General features: G+C 43.7%; 1 protein-coding gene across 6 annotated transcripts in view; it reads left to right on the top strand.

Annotated features, from left to right (window-relative positions):
- LOC135110584 (pleckstrin homology domain-containing family G member 5-like) overlaps positions 1-22241 on the top strand; it is a 222862-nt gene that overhangs the window by 41887 nt on the left and 158734 nt on the right. For 3 of the 6 annotated variants that reach the window (XM_064023052.1, XM_064023048.1, XM_064023046.1), the window contains 2 exons: positions 2691-2805; positions 21545-21680. In XM_064023052.1, the coding sequence (XP_063879122.1) occupies positions 2691-2805; positions 21545-21680 (251 nt within the window). Of the gene's footprint in view, positions 1-2690; positions 2806-16481; positions 17724-21544; positions 21681-22241 lie in introns of those variants that run through there. The other 3 variants (XM_064023053.1, XM_064023047.1, XM_064023050.1) reach the window with 2 other exon arrangements.

The following is a 22241-nucleotide window of genomic DNA, read 5'->3' on the forward strand; positions in this document are numbered from 1 at the left end:
GCTGCTCTCTTTTCCATTAGCGGGAGTGTCGCGGGAGGAGGAAAGCAGGTCACAGTGGAAGCCTTTCTTTATATGCTGTGTCGTGGTGATCAAGCTGAATAGTGATCCCTTCACACACACACACACACACACACACACACACACACACACACACACAAGCAAACAAACACACACACACACACATGATTCCCACTGCAGTTAATCTGTTCCTCATCTTTAATGTGTCGGCCGCCTCATGTCATGTAATTTTAGGAAGGTGGAGGAAGGTGAGACGGAAGATGCAGTAGTAATAGTAGTAGTAGTAGGAGGAGGAGGAGGATTAAGGAGAAAAGGAAAAAGAAATAAAGAAGAGAAGAGAGAAAGATGAGACGAAAGAGAAAGGGGAGATGGAGGAGCGAAAAAAGTAAAGGAAAAGAATAAGGAAGCAACGGATGCACGGTTCATAAAGAGAACATCAAGTAATGAGCAACTAAACAAGGAAAAGGTGGCAATAATGATAATAGGGAGAGGGGAAGGAGGGGAAGAGTGTGAAGGGCGAGGAGAGGGAGAAAGGGGGGAGAGGAGGCGCAGGTGTGGTCTGTTACATAACATTATTAGTGCTGAAGTGTCGTCTAGTTATCAGGAAGTTATCAGCCTCACGATTCCCTTTTATCTCTAACGAAGTGACACCAGACTGTTACTGCTCTCCGTCTGATTTTCTGGGTGAATTTCGTTGCATGAATGAAGTTTTAGTCTATTTTTTTTTGTTTTTTTTTCATTTTTTTCCCGCTCCTCTTCCTCCTCTTCCTCCTGCGACTTTCCATTTTTTTTTATTTTATTTGTGTTTATCATTATCATTTTTCAAAACGCCTCGAATTTGTTGTTCAGCATAGTGTCAATTTCTCTCTCTCTCTCTCTCTCTCTCTCTCTCTCTCTCTCTCTCTCTCTCTCTCTCTCTCTCTCTCTCTCTCTCTCTCTCTCTCTCTCTCTCTCCCAGGTGGCTAATAACTGAGTAACCTCCACTGATAAGAGAGAATTTCCTTGCCTTGTTATCGCCTCTCTACTCCTTTATCGTTCCCCTCCTGACCTTTTTTCGTCTTCCTTTATGTCATCTGTCCTCCTCCTCCTCCTCCTCCTCCTCCTCCTCCTGGTCCGCTGGATGTTATTGTGTTTTTCAGTAGTGTTTCATGAACCTAGTGACGTTCTAACAAAGAATCTGCCAGTAATAGGAAAAAGGCCCTTGACAACCCGACTATCTGGTATTTGAAGACCTTCCTTATGGTAACCTGGAATGTTTCACAATACGCGCCCTGCCAGTTCATCCTTCGTGTAGGTGAGCGCGTGCCTCAGGGAAGCCATGAGGTGGGGCGCCCATAGGTACAGTAAAAATAAGCAGCAAGGAGGCGTTAGGCTGGTGATTATGTTAATCTTCGACCTTAATAGAGGCGGTGCGGTATAATAACCAGGGCGAGGCACCGGGCAGCGCCGCCACTACTGTCTGGGCGGAGCTGGCGGGCGTGGGGAGCGTGGAGTACCTCTTGGCTGTCCTGGCGAGGGAAACATTACTTTTATGATTTTTTTTTTCCCACCCAACATAACATGAGCGAAGGTTCACATAGCCAATGATCTTTAAAGAATAAAATTTTTGGATACATTTACCTGTACTTGACTTAATCCAGCTTTTTTAAATTTTTTTTTTTTTTATCGTTAGAGGGGAAACTAATATCTCTCATTTAATTTTATTTTCACCTATAATTGCCTTCGTATAACATTAACTAAGATTTATTTGCGAAAAGTCGTTTAAAATATGAAGCTTTCAGACTCATTTAACTTTTGGGTATGGTAGGTGGAAATAGATCGGTATATTTCGTATAGGGACTGCCACGTGTAAGCCTGGTCACTTCATGCAGCTTCCCTTATTTCCTATCTTCTTATGTACCTGTTATCTCCCGACCTGATTTGACCTGACCTGATACTGACCTCTTATTGTTTACACCTCTCCTTTCTCTGTATTCACCTCTCCTTTCCCTACGCACACACAAACTCACACATTGCCACATTAAATATTGTGTCACTACCTCCACTTCTTTACTTCTACTGCTAACTGTCTTTATCTCTCATTTCCTTATCATTCGCCTCAATTATCAGTCTTTTATCTTGGCTATTTTTATTCACTGCCTATTTTTGTTCGTCAGCCTTTAAGATATAAATGCGCTACGGTGATTTTTGTATTCCTAATTGTGTGCCTCCTATTATGGCGTCTCAGTTTTTTTTTTCTTTTTTTTTTTCTTTCTTTTCTAATCACATGCAGGAGAAAAAATACTTGGCGACCTTTGCCTCTGTAATGGTTCACTTCCGTCCTCCCACACCTTTTTTCTTCCCCAACAACACTAATGGGCTGCTCTCTCTCTCTCTCTCTCTCTCTCTCTCTCTCTCTCTCTCTCTCTCTCTCTCTCTCTCTCTCTCTCTCTCTCTCTCTCTCTCTCTCTCTCTCTCTCTCTCTCTCTCTCTCTCTCTCTCTCTCTCTCTCTCTCTCTTGCACAATTTTCCTGGATTCTCAGGGTAGTAATAGTAGTAGTAGTAATAGTAGTAGTGATGGTGGTAGTAGTAATAGCAGTAACAGTAGCAGCAACAATAGTTATTATGTGTTAGGCAACATATACGCTTTTTCACAATCTGCCGCCTAACTAACTCTTCTTCTTCCCCTCCAGCAGGGTGGCAGCCCCGGCCCGGCCTCGCGGCGCAGCAGTAACTCCCTGCGGCAGTGTGACTCGCTGGAGAACGTATGCGACGGTCCCTTCACTGAACAGCTGGAGAATGGACTTGGTGAGTTACCCATGAACCACAATCGTTTTCTTCCACATAGGTGCCGCCGCGTTTTCTGTGGCGTGGAGACCAACCCTCCCTCCCTCCCCTGCTCAGAAGGGCTTATCTGTTATGCAGTTGCCATTGTTCTGCTCTCGTGACCCTTAGATATAAATTATATCAAAGATTGCAATATTAGATGGTGTTCTCGTTTCTGTAATATCACACACACACACGCACACACACACACATAGACACAGACACACAACACTGTGCAAGTATTTTTTGTAAAATTATGGTTTTGTTAATGTTTTTCGTACATAATACGTTTCCTTCCCTTTATTTTTTTTCACTTTTGATCGTTCTTTTCACTTTGCTTGTGATAATAGTTTCTCATTTCATACATTTGAAAACTTTTTTGTTTATCTTCGCTCTTCCATTCTTTGATTAGTTTTTGTTCCGTAATTTTTTTTTCTTTTTCACAAGGGCAGGAATGTTGCTGGCTTTTGTTGCAGCTTTCTTGTGGTTTCTGGACGTCTTGTGTGTTGTGTTTCTGCATTTTCTTACACTTTTCTTAACTTTTTATGCCGCGTCTTTCTCCCACGTGTTGTTCCTTCATTAATTTCCTGTGGATGCAGAAATATGACGTCTTGTTTTGAAGACCCTTATTTTTATCTCCTGCTCCTTCCTTTCTTCCTCCCTTCCTCGCTTTTACTCCATTTTCTGTTTACTCTTCTGTCTTCTATCATCACCACCACTCTGCTTTCTATCTCCATCTTGCCCAGCTTTATTTATTTACCTTTCTGTTTTCCCTATTCTTTCCTTCTTTCATTTCCCTTTCCCTTCCCATCCTCTTGCCTCACTCCTCTGCTGCCACTCCCAGTCATCTTGTCTGTCTCCTCTTCACTTTCAATTTCTTTTCCTCCCTCTTTTCCCTTCCCTTTCCTTCTTTCTCCTTACCTCGTTATTCTCGTCTCGTATCCCCTCTACCTCACCGGGGATTTACTGCGGAGACTCCTTTATCTTCCCTCCGTCTATTTCTTCCCCTCCTCCCTTCTCTTTCTTGTCTCCTTAGTTTCTCTTCCCCAGCTCACCTCCTAGCTAACCTCTCTTCTCTTCTCATAAATCCATCTCTCTTTTTTCCTTCAATATCTTCAATTCTCGTCTCATTAACTTTCTTCTCCTCTATTAACTCATCCCCTCATCCTTTATCCCCTGACTCCACCTCTGCAGGCATTTCACTAACCAACTTTTCCCTCTCACTCTTTCCCTCATCATTTGCTCTCCCTCCTTCGAAATCCTCATTCCAATTGTCATTCTTTTCCTCGATTTCCTGTTATCTCATTACTCTTCCCACATTCTTCACTCATTTCTTTCCTGTGCCTTCTCCCTCCCATCCTTTCTCCATAGTTTTCCTCTCTCTCTCTCTCTCTCTCTCTCTCTCTCTCTCTCTCTCTCTCTCTCTCTCTCTCTCTCTCTCTCTCTCTCTCTCTCTCTCTCTCTCTCTCTCTCTCTCTCTCTCTCTCTCTCTCTCTCTCTCTCTCTCTCTCATATCTCAGTATGTTATTAACATTTGTCTTTAAATATGTATCAACTCCCTAAATGACGCTAATTACTGAAATGAGCGGCCTGTGATTGGCTGCGCTGACGGCTTCCGCGGCACAAACTACTCCCTGATTGGATGGCTTCTCGGGGCATCAGAAACAGACCTTGTGTCCCAATTAGCCCTAAAATTGGTACGGATGACTGAACCTCGTCGATTGGTGCGTAAAGGAGGGCCGTGTGCGCACTCTTTGCGTTAATTGGTCGATGCGAGGCGAGGCATGTGTGTTCGTGCCCTGTGATTGGTCAGCTGGATGAGTTTGCACTCCGAGCGACTCGCTGATTGACCTTTTTTTCCGTCGTTTTGTCGTCGTATACTTCTCGAATGAAAATGTGTTTGTGCTGGGGCAGTAAGAAAGGCAGTGACTGTGTGTGTGTGTGTGTGTGTTTGTGTGTTTGTGTGTGTGTGTGTGTGTGTGTGTGTGTGTGTGTGTGTGTGTGTGTGTGTGTGTGTGTGTGATATATATGGAGAGAGAATGATCATAACCACAGTAACATTAATTTTCTAAGTTATTGCAATACATCTACTACTACTACTACTACTACTACTACTACTACTACTACTACTACTACTACTACTACTACTACTACTACTACTACTGCGAAAATAAAACATTGAAAATACTGAAAATGAATATTAGAATACAGTCTATAACCAAAATAATAATATATGTCAGAGTTTCACTAATAAATCAAGCTTCCAAAATCATTACCATATGGAAACAAAACATTTTTTTTTTTACTTTATGGAATACAAAAAATAAAATAAAATAAATAAGTAAATAAATAAATGAAAAAAATATATGTCAATCAAGGTATGAAATTCTATCTTAATATTGATTTGCAAGACTTGTGTGTTTGATGTGTGATTGGACGGAGAAATGGTTCTTCACTGTTATTGGATGACGCATGACAGAAGGGAACCAATCACTGTTGCTCTTTCCTCGGGGAGGCACACTGGAGAGAAAAAAAAGGAAGATAGTGATGATGGAAGAGGTGAAGTTTCCTCTCTCTCTCTCTCTCTCTCTCTCTCTCTCTCTCTCTCTCTCTCTCTCTCTCTCTCTCTCTCTCTCTCTCTCTCTCTCTCTCTCTCTCTCTCTCTCTCTCTCTCTCTCTCTCTCTCTCTCATTACAATAACATTATTTTTTGCTGCAACCTGTATTTTTTATTCTCTCCTCCTCCTCCTCCTCCAATTCCCTCTTCACCTCTCAGTTTCCCAGAATTAAGGACAAAAAATCACCAGATCGAAAAGGATCCATTCGAAAACTTCATTAGCCACCATTATCTCTGCTCTCCCGACCATTTTCTTTCACATTGTTCTTTACCATAACTTTTTTCACCCTCGACTCCATCTTCGTCTTCACCTTCACCTCGCTCCCGTTTCTGTTTTCACTCCGTAGATCAGAGCTTCCATTTCCTTGTTTTTTTTTTTTCATTCTCTATATTTGTTTTAACTTTTCTTCTCGCTTTCTCTCGTTTACATTGCTCTATTTCTTCTTATATAGATTAAATCTTCCTTTTTTCTCTCTTTCTCTCTCTTTTGTGTCATTCTTTATAATTAGCATCTCTTCCTGCTCTCTCTCTCTTTTATTCTTTTATCTCTTTGTATTAATTTCTTTTTCTCTTTCGCTTTTCTCCTCGTCTTTCACTCATATTCATTTTTTTTCATAGTTCTCCTTCATAATTTTATTCCCTCCCCGCTGTCTTCTTTAATCTCTCCTCTTTACTTCTCTTCATCTCCCTTCTTCTATTTAATGACCTTCGTTTTTTCGTGTAATTCCATCTCCTTCTCTCGTTTCCTCATCTTCACTGGCCTCCTCGTCTTCCTCTTGCATTTTTGTTTCCTTCTCCTTTTCCTTTTTTTATTCTTCCTCCCCTTCTTTACCCACTCTTCCTTCCTCCTTTCATCTATACTGCCATTTCCGTCCCTCTTCTCAATCCTCTCCTCTGTTACTCACTCCAGGGAAAGCAAATGGAAAATAAACAGAGAGAGAGACAAGCTGAAGATGATCTGATGGTGTTGTTAGCTTATCCTGCCAGAGAGAGAGAGAGAGAGAGAGAGAGAGAGAGAGAGAGAGAGAGAGAGAGAGAGAGAGAGAGAGAGTCTTAATAGAATGAAATGACAAGAGGTAACTAGAAGCAACAGTGAGGGCAAGGAAGAGATGTTAAGCAGGGAGGAGCGAAGGCGATGCAAAGGATCAAAAGAAAGTAAGTGGAATGGACAAGGGATGAAGAGACAGCAGACTCCGGTTATTACAGACAGGAACGCACGCCCGTGGCCTTTGATGTGCTCTGTGTTCCCCTTTCCCTATCTCCTTTGTCTGCCTACCTGCCCTCACCCATTCCTCTCGGCTCCCTTCTCACCTTCTCCTTTTCCTCATCTCTCATTAGTAAAGATCATTGTACCGGTAATCACTATTAAAGACTTAGATTTATCATGTGTATTAATGTATGTCCCTCTACTCTTCTTTTCTCCTACAGTTCTTTCTTCTTTCCCTTTTTTCCTAGATATTCTACTTTCACATTTTTTTTCTTAAAGATTAACTCTTAAAAGGTGTACGTGTGTGTGTGTGTGTTTGTGTGTGTGCGCGTGCGTGTGTGTAGGCTTGTAGTTTTACGTCCGTACTTGGAGTATCCTGTCCCAAATATAACTCAGGTGAAGAGGATATGAAAGTGTTTCCAGTTAAAGATCTTGTATTCACTTCACCTTTACCAAGAAGATAAGCCAGAAAATGTTGGAGAGTCTGAGGGGATGGCGGCAGGAGGAGCGAGGTGGATGGGACATGGCGAGACTAAACGAGACGAGACGAAATGGAAGACGTGGAGGAGAGGGACGAGAAGTGGAGGAATACACAGCGGACATGGAAGTGAAGGGGACAGAAGTGGAAGAGGTAGAAGAGACTGTAGTTGAGGCGGCTTGGTGAATGAAGGAAAGTAGTGGAGGAAGCTTGGTGAATGAAGGGAAGTAAGAGAGTTAGAGGAGGATGTTTAGGAGGGGAGTGGGCGAAGCAGGAAGGAGATAAGACGTCATGGTGGAGAACAAGATGGAGGAAAATATAGTGAAAGGAAGAATGGGGAAAAAAAAGTGATAGGGAGAAAAAATATTCGAGAGGGATGAGATAGAGGGAGAAGAGACAAAGACGTCGTAGAGGAAAAAGACAGATACGACGGGAACTGGGAGAGATAGATCAAGAGAGAGATGAAATAAGGGGTGGAGAAAGGTGGAAGACTGCAGGGGAAAGATGTACAGGAGACGTGGAGGCGGGAGGTGAAATGGAGAGAGATGTGAAGAGGGCCGAGGTGGAAGGAGGGAAGTTAAAGATGGAGGAAAATAGAGGTGGAAGGTGAGGTGGAGTGGGAAGTGAAGGGGACCGAGGTGGAGGGTGACGAGATGGACGCTGGCAGTTGGAGAGGACGAGTTAACCTGATCTAGTCACTTCCTATACGGTCCACTCCCGTAATGACACCTGCGTTGACCCACCTGGCCACGCCCTTCCTCTCTCTCTCTCTCTCTCTCTCTCTCTCTCTCTCTCTCTCTCTCTCTCTCTCTCTCTCTCTCTCTCTCTCTCTCTCTCTCTCTCTCTCTCTCTCTCTCCACTCTTCAAATCTTAATAAATCATCATCATCGTCATCATCATCATCATTTATCATCATCAATCACCACCACCACCACCACTACCACCACCGTCATCTTCATTATAATCACTCTCTATTCTGATCATGTTTTCATCTCCGTCATCGTCTTCACTTTAGGGCGTGGCCTTTTGAGAGAGAGGGAGAGGGAGAGGGAGAGGTGGATATGATTCCATGCTAACCTCAATCCGCGGACGCTTTAAAATGTTTTTTTGACCTCCGACCTTTGACCTCAAGAATAAACTCAGGCTTGGCCATGTCACTTCACTTTACATGACTGAGAGAGAGAGAGAGAGAGAGAGAGAGAGAGAGAGAGAGAGAGAGAGAGAGAGAGAGACACACATTCTTCATTCATCTGTGGTGGTGGTGGTGGTGGTAAATTACACAATATATCAATGTTCACTATAAAAAATACTGACCATTACATATACGTGTGTGTGTGTGTGGGTGGGAGGATCCGGAGGGGTGGCTGGGGGTGCGGGGATAGGGGGAAGGGTGAGGGTGGGTGTATGGGTTGGGATGTAGTGGTGGGGAGAGGGAGGGTGGGTGTCACAGTGAGGGGGAGCGAAACACACCTTGTATTGTATGTATGCTATATGTTGTGTTTGAGAGCTGCACTGTTACCATACCAGCGAGGGACCTTCACAACATGCCAAAATAAATTCTCTCTCTCTCTCTCTCTCTCTCTCTCTCTCTCTCTCTCTCTCTCTCTCTCTCTCTCTCTCTCTCTCTCTCTCTCTCTCTCTCTCTCTCTCTCTCTCTCTCTCTCTCTCTCTCTCTCTCTCTCTCTCTCTCATGGAAGCTAAAAGTCTTGTATTTAACACTAATCGAGCTATTAAGTAATAAGATTGCTTTTATATCTCCTAGCTGGCGAGGTATTACAGGGAGTTCAACTAGCAGCACTGCCAGAGGGTGTTGCTGCGGGGAGGTGTGGGGGAGGAGGAAGGGTGTGTCGAGGTGTAGCCTACAGGGTGTCGGGTGTCTGCAGGTAGTGTGACGTACATACACTCTCCCTTCCTCCGCCAGTTGTGTGTTTTTGGCGCGTGATGACTGTACTCGTATGTGGCTTGTGTTGGTGGGTCGTTTCTCGCTGTGTCTGTGTTTATATGTGTGTGCGTCAAGGGTGTCTAGTGTGCTTTGTGTTATGTGAACCGTTCCGCTGTTACGTGTACTGTATTTTGATGGGGTATACGAAACATGGGTGTTGTTATGTACCTGGCCTTTGAAACATGTCTGTGGTACGTGTGGTGTGTTGTGACGCCAGGATCGTATGTGCAGTGTGTGCTGTTTTGTGTCCCTGTGTACTATTGGTTGCAGTGCGTAGCGTTAATAGTAACTTGTGTACATCCAGGCCTGAATCAAGCTACTCAGGTACAGAGAACATTTGAATTTCTCGGTGTAATCTCAGGGACCGTCAGCTTCCATCTTTTTTTTTTTTTTTTTCGTCCCTCTACAACTATTTCAGATTCCCTATGGAAGATTAAATAACCGAGGAGATTAAATTGACCTTTCCCATTTTTTTTAGAACGTTTTACTCCTATTAAGGAAACAACATTGACATTTTATGTATCTATGTTTGGTTTGTATACGTAACAGGTTTCCTTTTCATATGAAGTAAAACTATATTACATCTGTATTGACCCACCTGCTCGCGTCTCTCTGTACTCACTGTGTTTACCTGAGAAATAATTTAGTAATTGCAGTATTTACTTGAATAGGTGTTTTCTGGAGCTTTCCGTCGTGCCGCGTCGCTGTGTTGTGCCCTCACCACGTAGTGCTATTCAATGTTACGTAGGCAAGGATTTTGAAGGTGGAAGCGTCTGTGATTATGTCGAGTGTTGGTGACAAGTAATGGAGGTCTGAGGAGTCTTCTTGGGATCTTTACTCTGCGAGTACATGAGCGACTTTGATTAGAGAAAAGTGTTCCATGAAGTCTTTAGGATTTTTTTGGGGTGTCAAATCAAGTTTTAAGTTCCGTAATGTTTTAAGTTCCCTTTAAAGAAAATCGTAAGGAAAAAGGAATAACGTGTAGTCCTAAAAAAAAAATAAATAAATAAAAAAAATGCGTATTGTCGAATCTTCCATCCGTAAGAAAACTTAGAACGAGATTAATGAAAAGAGACGAAAGTATAAAGACCTAATTCAAAAGGCAAAGCGAAGCAGAAATAGTAGCAACAAGGGGTCAGCGCCGCAGTGATCCAGACTCGGCACCTTTGTCTGGAGGCAGGACAAGACAAGACGCCACACTCCACAGGGAAGGCACCCCAGCCGGTCAGCCCTCGTAGGTTCAGTGGGGACACCAACCCTAAGCCAATACCATCATACAGGCTTTAGCGAGCGAAATAATAACGAGAAAAAGAAACGAATTGAAAAAAAGACTATAAAAAATCTAAAAGAGATCGAAAAGAAAAAAAAAGCAAGGTATACATAAAGGTGAAATACTGGAAGCCTCCCGAAGGGCCAGCGGTGGCGTGGCTGCGGGGGTCCTGGAAACACTGGTGCCGCAACATAGAGCTTCCAGGCCCTGCTTTGTATATTGTACCTCATCACCGTGACTCCAGACCTGCTTGTTGCTTGTAACGCCGAGCCACCGCCACAGGAATGAAAGACACAACACTGCAACATTCGTCATTGTAACACTAGTCCTGGAGCGCCTCAAACAGGTAACAGTGCTGCGTCAATCCCTGCAACATTGCTTTTTTGTATTAGCATAATGTTCTATATATCCCGCAACACTCTCAAACGCCTGTGTAACACCAGCTCAGTGCAACACTTCACGGGTATCGCAGGAGCCGAACCATACCAGGCAAGATTTTAGTAACTGAGGAAATGCTGGGAAAAAAGTGCTTGACAAAAGATTCTATAAAAAAAGTAATATAAATGGAAAAGGAAACTGTTATTCAGTGTATGTTGGGCGAGTTTTTTTTATTCCAGTGATTTGAATTTTGAGTATCTTATTTTTTTTTTCTCTGTGTAGAACGGGAGTACTTTTTCGTCGACTATTTTCCTTTTTTTTCTTTCCTTTTTTTTTTTTGCACCAGCCGTCACACCTCGTCTTCATATCCATCACAAGTAAGGGAAAAATAGTGAAATTCATACAATTCATTCAGTACTTTTGAAACACCTCTCGCAATTGTGTGTGTGTGTGTGTGTGTATGTATGTGTGTGTGTGTGTGTGTGTGTGTGTGTGTGTGTGTGGTTTTACATGTCAAGAAATCTCGCCAAGGGCACAGAGAGAGAGAGAGAGAGAGAGAGAGAGAGAGAGAGAGAGAGAGAGAGAGAGAGAGGAAAACCATATCAATACACAACTCCCAGAAAGTTAATTACGAAAGGAGGCTTAAAAAAAAAGGAAAAAAAGATGTGTACATAGAAATTGCATACAACTCGTGTGTGTGTGTGTGTGTATGAATGTTGCCCTTATTTCAGCCTCCAGTGTGCGTAAGAGCAACACCCAAGAGTAGCCAGTAAGAATAACATAGGCAGGAATACAGTATGAAAATAGCAGGAGCATTTTGTAAACAGTATGAAAGTAGCAGGAGCATTTTGTAAACTTCACTGCCTGGAGTATACACACTCACCGCCCTGCCTGATAGTGATGACGTGTGCGTAAAATTGAGAAATGTACGTATTTTTATGCATGGAGTTTATGTGTGTGTGTGTGTGTGTGTGTGTGTGTGTGTGTGTGTGTGTGTGTGTGTGTGTGTGTCGCAAAGCTGGACGTACGTGAAGAGAATTTTGATAAGTGGGCCATTGTTTCCACTGGTGGGGAGGGAAAGAAGGAATGATTGGTAGGGGGTGAAGGGAAGGTGGGGAAGGGAGGCAGAGTGTTGGTGAGAGTAACAGTAGGTCATGTGTTATCCCCTTCCTATCACCTCTTCTTCCCTCCCTTGCCTCCCCTTCCCTTCTTCTCCTTCCTTCCCTGCGTTCTCTCTATTATTGTCCACATCTTTCTTTTGCGTCTTTATTCCAACCATTGCTCTTTTTATCATTTTTACTATCATTCTCTCTCTCTCTCTCTCTCTCTCTCTCTCTCTCTCTCTCTCTCTCTCTCTCTCTCTCTCTCTCTCTCTCTCTCTCTCTCTCTCTCTCTCTCTCTCTCTCTCTCTCTCTCGGTAATATTCGTACTCTTGAAACAAACTCAGCACACCTTGACGAAATCCGCCACCTCCTCCTCTTCCTCCTCTTGTTCCTCTCCCTCCCGCCACCCATCCACCCTTCCGTCCCTTCCCGCCCTCTTCCCTCTTCCCGCCCACCTACTGGCCCATATATCCATCCCTCCCCGCCCACAGGAAGCGACAAGGGCACTGTTATAACGGGGAGTGGAAGGGGAGGTAGAGGAGGAGGAGGAGGAGGAGGAGGAGGAGGAGGAGGAGGAGGAGTGTTATTGTGGACGGTCAATCCAATGTCTCTCTCTCTCTCTCTCTCTCTCTCTCTCTCTCTCTCTCTCTCTCTCTCTCTCTCTCTCTCTCTCTCTCTCTCTCTCTCTCTCTCTCTCGTTTGTCTCCTTTTTATATTCAAATGAGTTCAATCTTTTTTTTTCTTATTTTGTTAACTTTCAGCGTCGTATTTGTTAATTAATTCACTTGTTTATTCAGTATGCATAAGGAGAGAGAGAGAGAGAGAGAGAGAGAGAGAGAGAGAGAGAGAGAGAGAGAGAGAGAGAGAGAGTATAAACTACCGCCACTACCACTACCGCGCGCCGCCACCACCACCACCACCGCCACCGCCACCGCCACCACCACAACAAAAACAACAACAACAACAACAACAACAACAACAACAAGAAGCAGCTCCACCAACACCACCACCTTAATATTGGGCATCCCACGCACACATTTCACAAACAATACTACAACACTCCGACCTTTCCACCCACTCCTCCTCCTCCACCTCCTCCTCTTCCTTCTCTTCCACCTCTTCGTGTTTCCCTCCCTCCGTCCATCTTGTCACTATCCTCGTCCTCTTCGCTTTTCCACCTTTCCCTCTTCCTTTTCCTCCTCCTCCTCCTCCTCCTCCTCCTCCTCCTCCTCCTCCTCCTCCTCCTCTTCCTCTTCCTCTTCTTCTCAAGGTTAACAAACTGAGAGTAGTCTATAAACCTTGCCTCCTCCTCCTCCTCCTCCTCCTCATTCTCTTCAGCTTTGCACATAACTTTACATGACACGGAGAGAGAGAGAGAGAGAGAGAGAGAGAGAGAGAGAGAGAGAGAGAGAGAGAGAGAGAGAGAGAGAGAGAGAGAGAGAGAGAGAGAGAGAGACCCACCCACTACTTCCTTAACCCACGACAAAGACAACCAATGACACATCTTCACAACGCACAAACAACTTTCTCTGGGTGAAAATACCTAATTCTTTTATTTCCTGCGGTGATGATAAGCTGGGGAGAGAGTGACGGCGGCAGGCAGCTTACGGAGGGAAGGGAAAGAAGGGAATGGAACGAAAAAGGCAAGTAGGAAAAGAAAAAAGAAAAGAGCAGTGTAAAGAGGGTGAGATGAAGCATAGCAAGAGATGAGAACGAAAAAGGTGGACAGGAAAAGGAAAAAAGAAAGGAGAAGAGAGGGTATGGTGGTGATGAGACGAAAACTAGCTGTGAATTTCAAAGAGAGGAGGAGTAATGTGGGTAGAAACGGTTAACATGGGAAGTTAAAGAGGAGGAGGAAAGAAATAAAAGAAAATTAATGTTAAACTAATGAGGATGTCAACAGAAGATAAAAAAATAAAGTAGAAACCAACACATTTGTAGGAATTTTATTTATTTCTTATTTATTTCCCGCTTTTGTTTATCCTTCTAACTTATCAACTTAGTGTTCTTTTCTCTTTTGTCCGTATTCCTCTCCTTTTCTTCCTCTTTTCCACCTAATCATCTTTCTTCTTCCTTCTTTATTAATTTAGGTAGACAAAGGCAATTTCTCTCTCTCTCTCTCTCTCTCTCTCTCTCTCTCTCTCTCTCTCTCTCTCTCTCTCTCTCTCTCTCTCTCTCTCTCTCTCTCTCTCTCTCTCTCTCTCTCTCTCTCTCTCTCTCTCTCTCTCTCTCTCTCTCTCTCTCTCTTTGTGTGTGTGTGTGTTATCTTATTAATTCCGCGCTTTCCTTCCCACACGTTCGTCTTGTCTCTTCCTTATGAGTCTTACTTATCGCTCTCATTTCCTTTCTCTCTCTCTCTCTCTCTCTCTCTCTCTCTCTCTCTCTCTCTCTCTCTCTCTCTCTCTCTCTCTCTCTCTCTCTCTCTCTCTCTCTCGCTTAAGGACTTTCTTTTCAAGTAATGACTTTTAATATATTCTTTCTTGCATTATTCATTTAGCTCAGAATAGTGTATGTACAGTGGAGAATGTACAGTGGAGAAAGAGTGAGCGAGTGAGTGAGTGAGTGTGTGTGTGTGTGTGAATGAGTGAGTGAGTATAAGGGATTCACGTTTCTGTGTATGCGTTACGGAGGCAGCGTGAGGAGCAGGGGACTGACAGCGGCCTGGAGTGTTTTCCCAGTAGTTATCACTCTGTGAGTGTTGCAATCGCCTTGTCCCTCGACCGTGGACGTCACTTTAAGGCAGCGCTCATGCTTTATTCATATATTCTCGTGTCGTGAAATAAGTTGCAGTGCACGTATATATATATTGTATGTGTGTTTTCGCGTCTTTCATCCGTGTTAAATCAATGAAGTTAGATTTTTAAAAAGAGATATAAAACTGATTCTCAAATATTGGCGGTTGATCGACTTAAACTTGGTAATGACGTTGTTACTGCAGAATCTATCGGGAGCTTTGAAATATAAGGGAAATAGGGATGGTAAGTTTGTAGGGACTGTCTCTAGTGTAGCTGAAGGCTTTTTGCAGCTCCCCTTATGGTATTATCTTGCGTTGTTAACAGTAGGATATTCCAGCGGTCGAGAGTAGCGATGTTAACTCAAGATTCACGGTCGGAAGGCTGTAAAGCTCCAATCACGTGTCTTCAGATGAGTCTTACCGGTAATTTGTGCGCTGATCAACTTGTATTTTGGTCAGTCAGTGTTCGTATCGGTGAATGAATGAGTGTATGGTGTGTTGGTATCTCTTGCATCGATTTCTTCACGTACCTCTTGTACCTTTTGTGACTCATCGGTCTGCCTGAAGGAGGAAATGTACTAACTCTTTTTCTTTCCTCGCTATCACTTCTTGTCTTATCCATCTCTCTATCTCTGCGTCTAATTACCATGTCATTAAGGTATTTCATGACTAACCCCCTTCTCGCCCACCTGTTTCTCCCCACACAGCCATAAAACCACACAGCCCCAGCCAGGCCCACGTTACCCATCCCCTATCCTTGATATACCCTTTCTCTTTCCCCTCCTCCCAATCCTTGTCACCTCTGGGCTCCTTGTTGTCACCCGCTCTCTTTCTCTGCGTACTTGTGGAGTTAAGAGGCTTGGTTGGCATTTCCGTTCACCTGTGCGGGAAGCAGAGGATCAATATGTGGGTTCTTATCTAAGGGCGTCCTGCTGGTGGAGTGACAGGTAGACAGACTGGGAGGAAGACAGGTAGGCGGGGAGGACAGGTGCGAAGTTAGTCTCGTGTTTGTTACAGTATAAGTGATATTATTATTGTTATTATAATTTTTATTATCATTATCAGTAGTAGTAGTAGTAGTAACGATACTATCAAAATCTAGCTCCTTGCAGCCACAGATACGTACATTGCTAAACATTTATCGTCAAATTTAATTCACCACGCCCGTGACGCAACGCAGGGGAGGCGTTCGTAATGCGATACATTTGATTTCCTGAGCGAGAGAACCTTTCCCTCAGCACAGTCGTGGGATGAAGAGGGTGAAGGGGGGAGAATTTCACTTCATTTGACCGCCATCCGCTCCATGTGTTAGATAAACTCTTTCCTTACCCCAGAAAGTGAGATCCTTTAGAATCCGCAACTCACCCCACGACGGAATAGGGAGTTTGACGGCATCCTATTGAATTATTAGGGAATTGTCAATATAAGCAGCACATCAGAATGGTTATGCTGGGTTTGGACAAGTAAGTCCCGTGGTGAGCGGATACTGGACGCAAAGGACTGTCCTCGCTGCGGGACGGCTGCTCACTGCCCGCCGCTTCCCGTTCCTTCTCTTGCCGCCTCCGACTGTGCTTCACTCTGGGGTGCCTAAAGGTGTGATGTCCGTGCTTTGAGGTGACAGGAAAGAGATATCACATAAGTGTGTGTGTGTGTGTGTGTGTGTGTGTGTGTGTGTGTGTGTGTGTGTGTGTGTGTGTGTTACGCAAACGAGTTCATTTAACCTTTGCTTTTTTTTTCTCTATTTTTTTTTTTATTAATTCAGTGTAACTTTACAACTTTTAATCGGTCAGTGACATACTTAATACTTGAAAATTGCCTTACTCTATAGTGATTTCTTGAGTGTGCGGGGAGACGGTCGCGATCAGCAAGTAGTTCGAAGCCAGGGCTGTGGACACCCATCGGGACACCATTTCCTTCCCCGCCTCCCTATCAGCGGCACCGCGACCCACCCGCCCAGCAGTGCCTCGTCTCGTCTGGTCATTCGTGTGGACAAGGACACCCCCACCGATCGACTTCTTATTACGTGTGCCTTGTTCCTCGTAAATTAGAGCGACCCGATAAGATAGTGGAGGATGAGAGAGTGTGATACGTACGTGCTGTGCATCTAAGGGCGTAGTGTACGTTTAGCGTGTACTTGTGCCATGTGTGAATGTCTCCCCGGACGTGGTGCTGAGTGTTAACTAATGATGCGGGAAGAACACAAGGAAGCAGCGCCAGTGATTAACCTGAACCGTGCTGCTGGTCGTCCATGTGTCCCTCAATGAACGATGCTTCTTGTCTGTGCTAAGGTGGCCGTGCATGACTGTAAATTTTGTTCCCGTAATTTTAAACACCAGAAAGGAGAAGGAAGAGGAGCAGAAGAAACGATAATAGAAATAATAGGGGGAAGAGGAGGAGAAGGCGGAGGACAAGAGCGAGGAAGAGGAAAACGTCTTGCCTTAACACTTTAACATCGTGAATATTACTGTGCTCTCAACCAAATACAAATTCAAAATGAAGAAAATCAAGAGGAAGTTTTTGCCGTGGAAGACTCAGGACAAGAAAAGCAGTTTTAGCTCAGATGTTGACTTAAAGGAGACTAAACATCATGTTTTCGATCAAGGCGGAGGTCAGGAAGCCCCAAAAAACTTCATCCAGCGCAGGACCTCAGACGGGGACCTGTACACCCACAAGCGGTCCGCCTCCGCCTCCAGTTACAGCCTCAACCTTGAACGTCACGGAACGGTGCACGAGGCGAGGCACGATGCCGCCATCACCTTGCCCTCGAGGGCTGGGAGCTACAGAAGGCTGACAAGCAGGGAGAAGGAAGACCGCCCCGCGTTTTCTTTGGAGGATCTACATAAGACATCGATGGAGCAAAAGAAAGAATCTCCTGATTCCAACTCCGTGCGAAGTGCTTCCCTAGATAGAAGGAAAATCATCATCTACGTGGAAGGGATTCAGAAGCAAGACTCCCAGGAATGTGAGGAAAGCAATGAAAAATCTCGAGACAACACGAGCGACGAGGAGGACTTGGACAAAACTCCCACGGACGTGACCCCAATGGACAGCTCGGCCTCAGACCTCACGCCCACAGGCTCCATGGAGGACATGAGGCTGAAGATGATCATCAAGAAGAGGTTCAGCGATCGGTGGTGGAAGGAGAAGTATAGGAGGCGCTCCATAGCTGAAGGTGAATCACTGTTGAGGTTAAAGCATTTTCTTCCTTTGTGGACAAAGGTGCCACTCACCGTTCCCGTTACCACCTCGATATGTAATCTTGAAACACCGTTATGCAGAGAGCCTGCTTCAATAAAGTTCAAGACTGTGTGTTGCATAGAGCTTTGTCTTGAAAGGAGAAAGGATTTATCTAAGCCACCCCACAAGAGACTCGTTCTCTTTGTTTACTCTTCCTCGGCAGAGCAGCGGGGACTGTGGTATATAGTAACAGGCGTTCAGCTTCTGTTCTAACTTGTGTTTCTTGGTTTACTGCTGTGGTAAAAGATAATTGTTTGCACACACACACACACACACACACACACACACACACACACACACACACACACACACACACACACACACACACACACACACACACACACACACACACACACACACACACACGAGAAAATAAACATGAAGTTAATTTTATTTTTCTCGACCACAAAAAAAAAAAAATGTAATAAACTATGGTGTAAAAAATAAGAACCTAAAAGAAAAGATTACGGGAAAAATGGTGTGGCAATGAAAGGATTGCGAGCAAAAGCGATAGTGAGGCAGCTGTTAATGTATTTACAGCTTTGGGAACAGGTGATGAAGACTCCCTCCAGACAGGTGTTGATTGATTGGCCCTGTGTGTAGGGGAGGCGAGGGAGCGGTGAGAGAGAGAGAGAGAGAGAGAGAGAGAGAGAGAGAGAGAGAGAGAGAGAGAGAGAGAGAGAGAGAGAGAGAGAGAGCGTAGATAAGAAAATGCAATTACTCATCATCTATAATGCTATGAGAGAGACAGACAGACAGACAGACAGACACAGACAGACACGCAGACACACACAGTTTCACCTCAGTAACAGTTCCTAATATTGTAAGTTTTCTCAAGTGGATGTGCGCAAACTTTTTTTTTTTACATAAACTTTGGACCCTTAAAGTAATTTTCAAAGTTGCGCTTTACAAAAAAAGAGAATTTTCCCTGAGAATTTCGTGAGAAGAGACATTCCCTTGCCTGTCTTTATCTTGTGCTGTCTGTCTGTCTGTCCGTCCGTCCGTGCTTGCCCCCCCCCCCTCTCTCTCTCTCTCTCTCTCTCTCTCTCTCTCTCTCTCTCTCTCTCTCTCTCTCTCTCTCTCTCTCTCTCTCTCTCTCTCTCTCTCTCTCTCTCTCTCTCTCTCTCTCTCTCTCTCTCTCTCTCTCTCTCTCTCCCCAACACACACACACACACACACACACACACACACACACACACACACACACACACACACACACACACACACACACACACACACACACACACACACACACACACACACACACACACACACACACACACACACACACACTCGCATTAATTATCCTTATATCACCATTAATAAGTCACGCCAGGCCTTAACACTCGAGCAGAATATGTTTTAGATTAAGCTTTTGGAAAACGTGACTTTATTAATTACGGCGGATGCAAAGTTTTAACCTTCTGCCTCGTTTTCTTTTTATGCCTTTTTTTTTTTTTAAGTGACTAATTTTCCCCTCACAGCCACCACATGTTGATTTTTTGGCGCTAAATGTCAGCGGGTGAAGGACGAGGAAAAAATTCGCATTGTTTTTACATTTAATATTTCAACGCAAATTTAATGTCCCTCTGTTACTGAGGCAATGGGGGAGAGAGAGAGAGAGAGAGAGAGAGAGAGAGAGAGAGAGAGAGAGAGAGAGAGAGAGAGAGAGAGAGGGGGGAGTTGGGGGGAGTAAAGGAGGGAGCAATGGAGGAGTGAAGGAAGGATGAAATAAAGGAGAAGGAGAGAGTGCGTGTGAATGTGTAGATAAGATAAGGATTACATATAAGTGTGGAAATGCGTGGAGAGAGAGAGAGAGAGAGAGAGAGAGAGAGAGAGAGAGAGAGAGAGAGAGAGAGAGAGAGAGAGAGAGAGAGAGAGAGAGAGTTGAGTAAACAAGTCAAAAGAATGCTACAGACACACACACACTTCAATAACAATACTTTTCTCAACCAATATGAATCCTACATCCTTTTTGCCCCAGGATGTTTGATGCCTATCAGTGTTTGTTTTCCACTTACTCTCATCGTTCATATTTGAAATGAGTCCAGATATCAACACGCAGATTGGTTTCAAAGTTTATTTATTTATCTATTTATTTATTTTTTTGCCCATCCTCTCATAGCGCATTAGTAAACCATGTAGATGCGGAGGAATACATAGGAATACATAAATAAGAGGATTACCATTGCATGCGTATAGTAATATGCTTGTGTATACGAGTAACGTTAAAGAAAAGGTGTATGGTCATTCTTGTTACTACTATTTCTACTACTACAACTACTGCCGGTAAATGTAACTGTGGTGGAGCAGGACAGAACTTAAGAATGGAAGCGAAAGTGAAGAGGAGAGGAAAAAGAAAATTGATCAGAAAGGAGGTGAAGGATAAAGAGAAATTAAAGACAAATATTGAGTGTAGGTAAACAGATGCGAACAACAACGAGGGGGAATATGGACCTGCATGGAAGAAGTGTAGTAAATGTAACATGCATTCGATACTAAAAATATTTTGTTGCATCAGAGGAAATGATCCGTGTTGCAGTTTTGTTTGTTTGCCGTCCGGGACAGTGTAAATGTTTGTTTGTTGTGTCAGCGTCACAGTTACCTCGTATTTTGACAGGAATAATGACGGGTAAAATATATTATTCATAGTTACAATGATGATAGAGAATTACTGCTACTGCTATTGCTACAGCCACCACCGCTACCATCACCACCACCACTACTACTACTACTACTACTACTACTACTACTACTACTACTACTACTACTACTACTACTACTACTACTACTACTACTACTACTACTACTACTACTACTACTATTAAGCCCATTTGATGTCCACAAAGAGATCTGCTCACGGGGATACAAAAACTGTGCTGCGTCTTGCCGAGCATATCGTCAACCCAGATGTGGAGGAAAGGGAGTAGAAATATTATCTCATCCTTCACCGTTCTTTCTCTCGTCTTATTCTTTCTTTTTCATTTTCTTTTCTTTTTTTTTTTTTTTTTTTACACCAGTTATCTCGTGAATTCTTGTAATTTTTCTCCTGTTTCCGTGATATTTTCTCCTGTCCTTTGTTTTATCATGACTTGTTTGTATTCATCTTTCCTCTATTACTCTCTCTCTCTCTCTCTCTCTCTCTCTCTCTCTCTCTCTCTCTCTCTCTCTCTCTCTCTCTCTCTCTCTCTCTCTCTCTCTCTCTCTCTCTCTCTCTCTCTCTCTCTCTCTCTCTCTCTCTCTCTCTCTCTCTCTCTCTCTCTCCATCCTGTCTTCGAGTCTTTTCTATCGCTTCTCTAATCATTTTCCACTCTCTCTAATCTTTTTTCCTCGTTTTTTCCCCACAAGCTTCTGTTTAAACTGCTCTCCGTATCGTCTTCAAATAACGAGTAACTCCTGCTCTCCGCCATGTAGTTGATTAGTCGCATAAACTTGCTATCATCTAACTCTTGCTCTCCGTTTAATATGTTTCCTTCATTTTTATGTTTTTTATCTTCTTTTGAAATGTAGTAATTTCGTTTAATGCTGTAGTAGCTTATGTATTAAAATCTGACTCTATTTATGACCAAAATATCAGTTGCTGCTGGAAATATTTTATAATCTTTAGTACTATAGTAATTTCATATAGCACTATACTATCCCCATATAGTGTAATGTATTGAGATCAGAGACAACGAAGGACCAAAAGATCAGTTGCTGCATGAAAGCCATCACAATAACCTCCAGTCTTCAAATTTCGTTTCCATTTCTCTACAGGTTTGGCTTCCCAGACCGCCGCCTCCGCTGCAATATCGCTGCCACACATCAACCAGCTCTCGGACTATGAGGAAGACCAGCCTACTGACGAACCCCAGACTGAGACTAGCCCGGGACACGACCCTCCGAAACAGAGGTGAGTGCCTTGGACAGCAACGACAGGGGAGAGACGAAGGGATGACAGATAGACATAACAGAAGGGAGGAGGACAGGGACAGAAATGGATAAAAGGAAGAGGATTAAATATCTGAATGCACTACAGGCAATATGGACATATGGGAGGGAAGGAAGAGGAAAGTAGGGTAAGAGAAGGAAGGGATGGAATTGAAGGGAAGGGAGGAAAATAGAGTGAATATAGGAAGATGAGGATGGTAAATGTGAGGAGGAAGGTAGGAATTAAGGCAGTGGTGGAGAAGTGTAGGTGCTAATAGATGTATTGTTTTTATTTAATTTTTGTGTGTGTGATAGAGAGTTGTGAATAGGAGGAGTCTGAGTGAAGCAGAAAAGTAACAGTGCTTCCAAGAGTCTCCGAGAACACGTACCTGGTTGGAATGTCCTTCAGATACCTTTCTTTACTTTCTTAGAACCTGATGCCTTGGGATTTTAATTGCCCTTGCACAGACGATACATTCCTCGTCTTTTTCCTCTTTCCTCCCGTTTGTAGATGGACATTATCGTTGATTACATATACGTCGGC

The sequence above is a fragment of the Scylla paramamosain genome, chromosome 20 (assembly GCF_035594125.1).
Source record: "Scylla paramamosain isolate STU-SP2022 chromosome 20, ASM3559412v1, whole genome shotgun sequence".
Taxonomy (NCBI): Eukaryota; Metazoa; Arthropoda; class Malacostraca; order Decapoda; family Portunidae; genus Scylla; species Scylla paramamosain.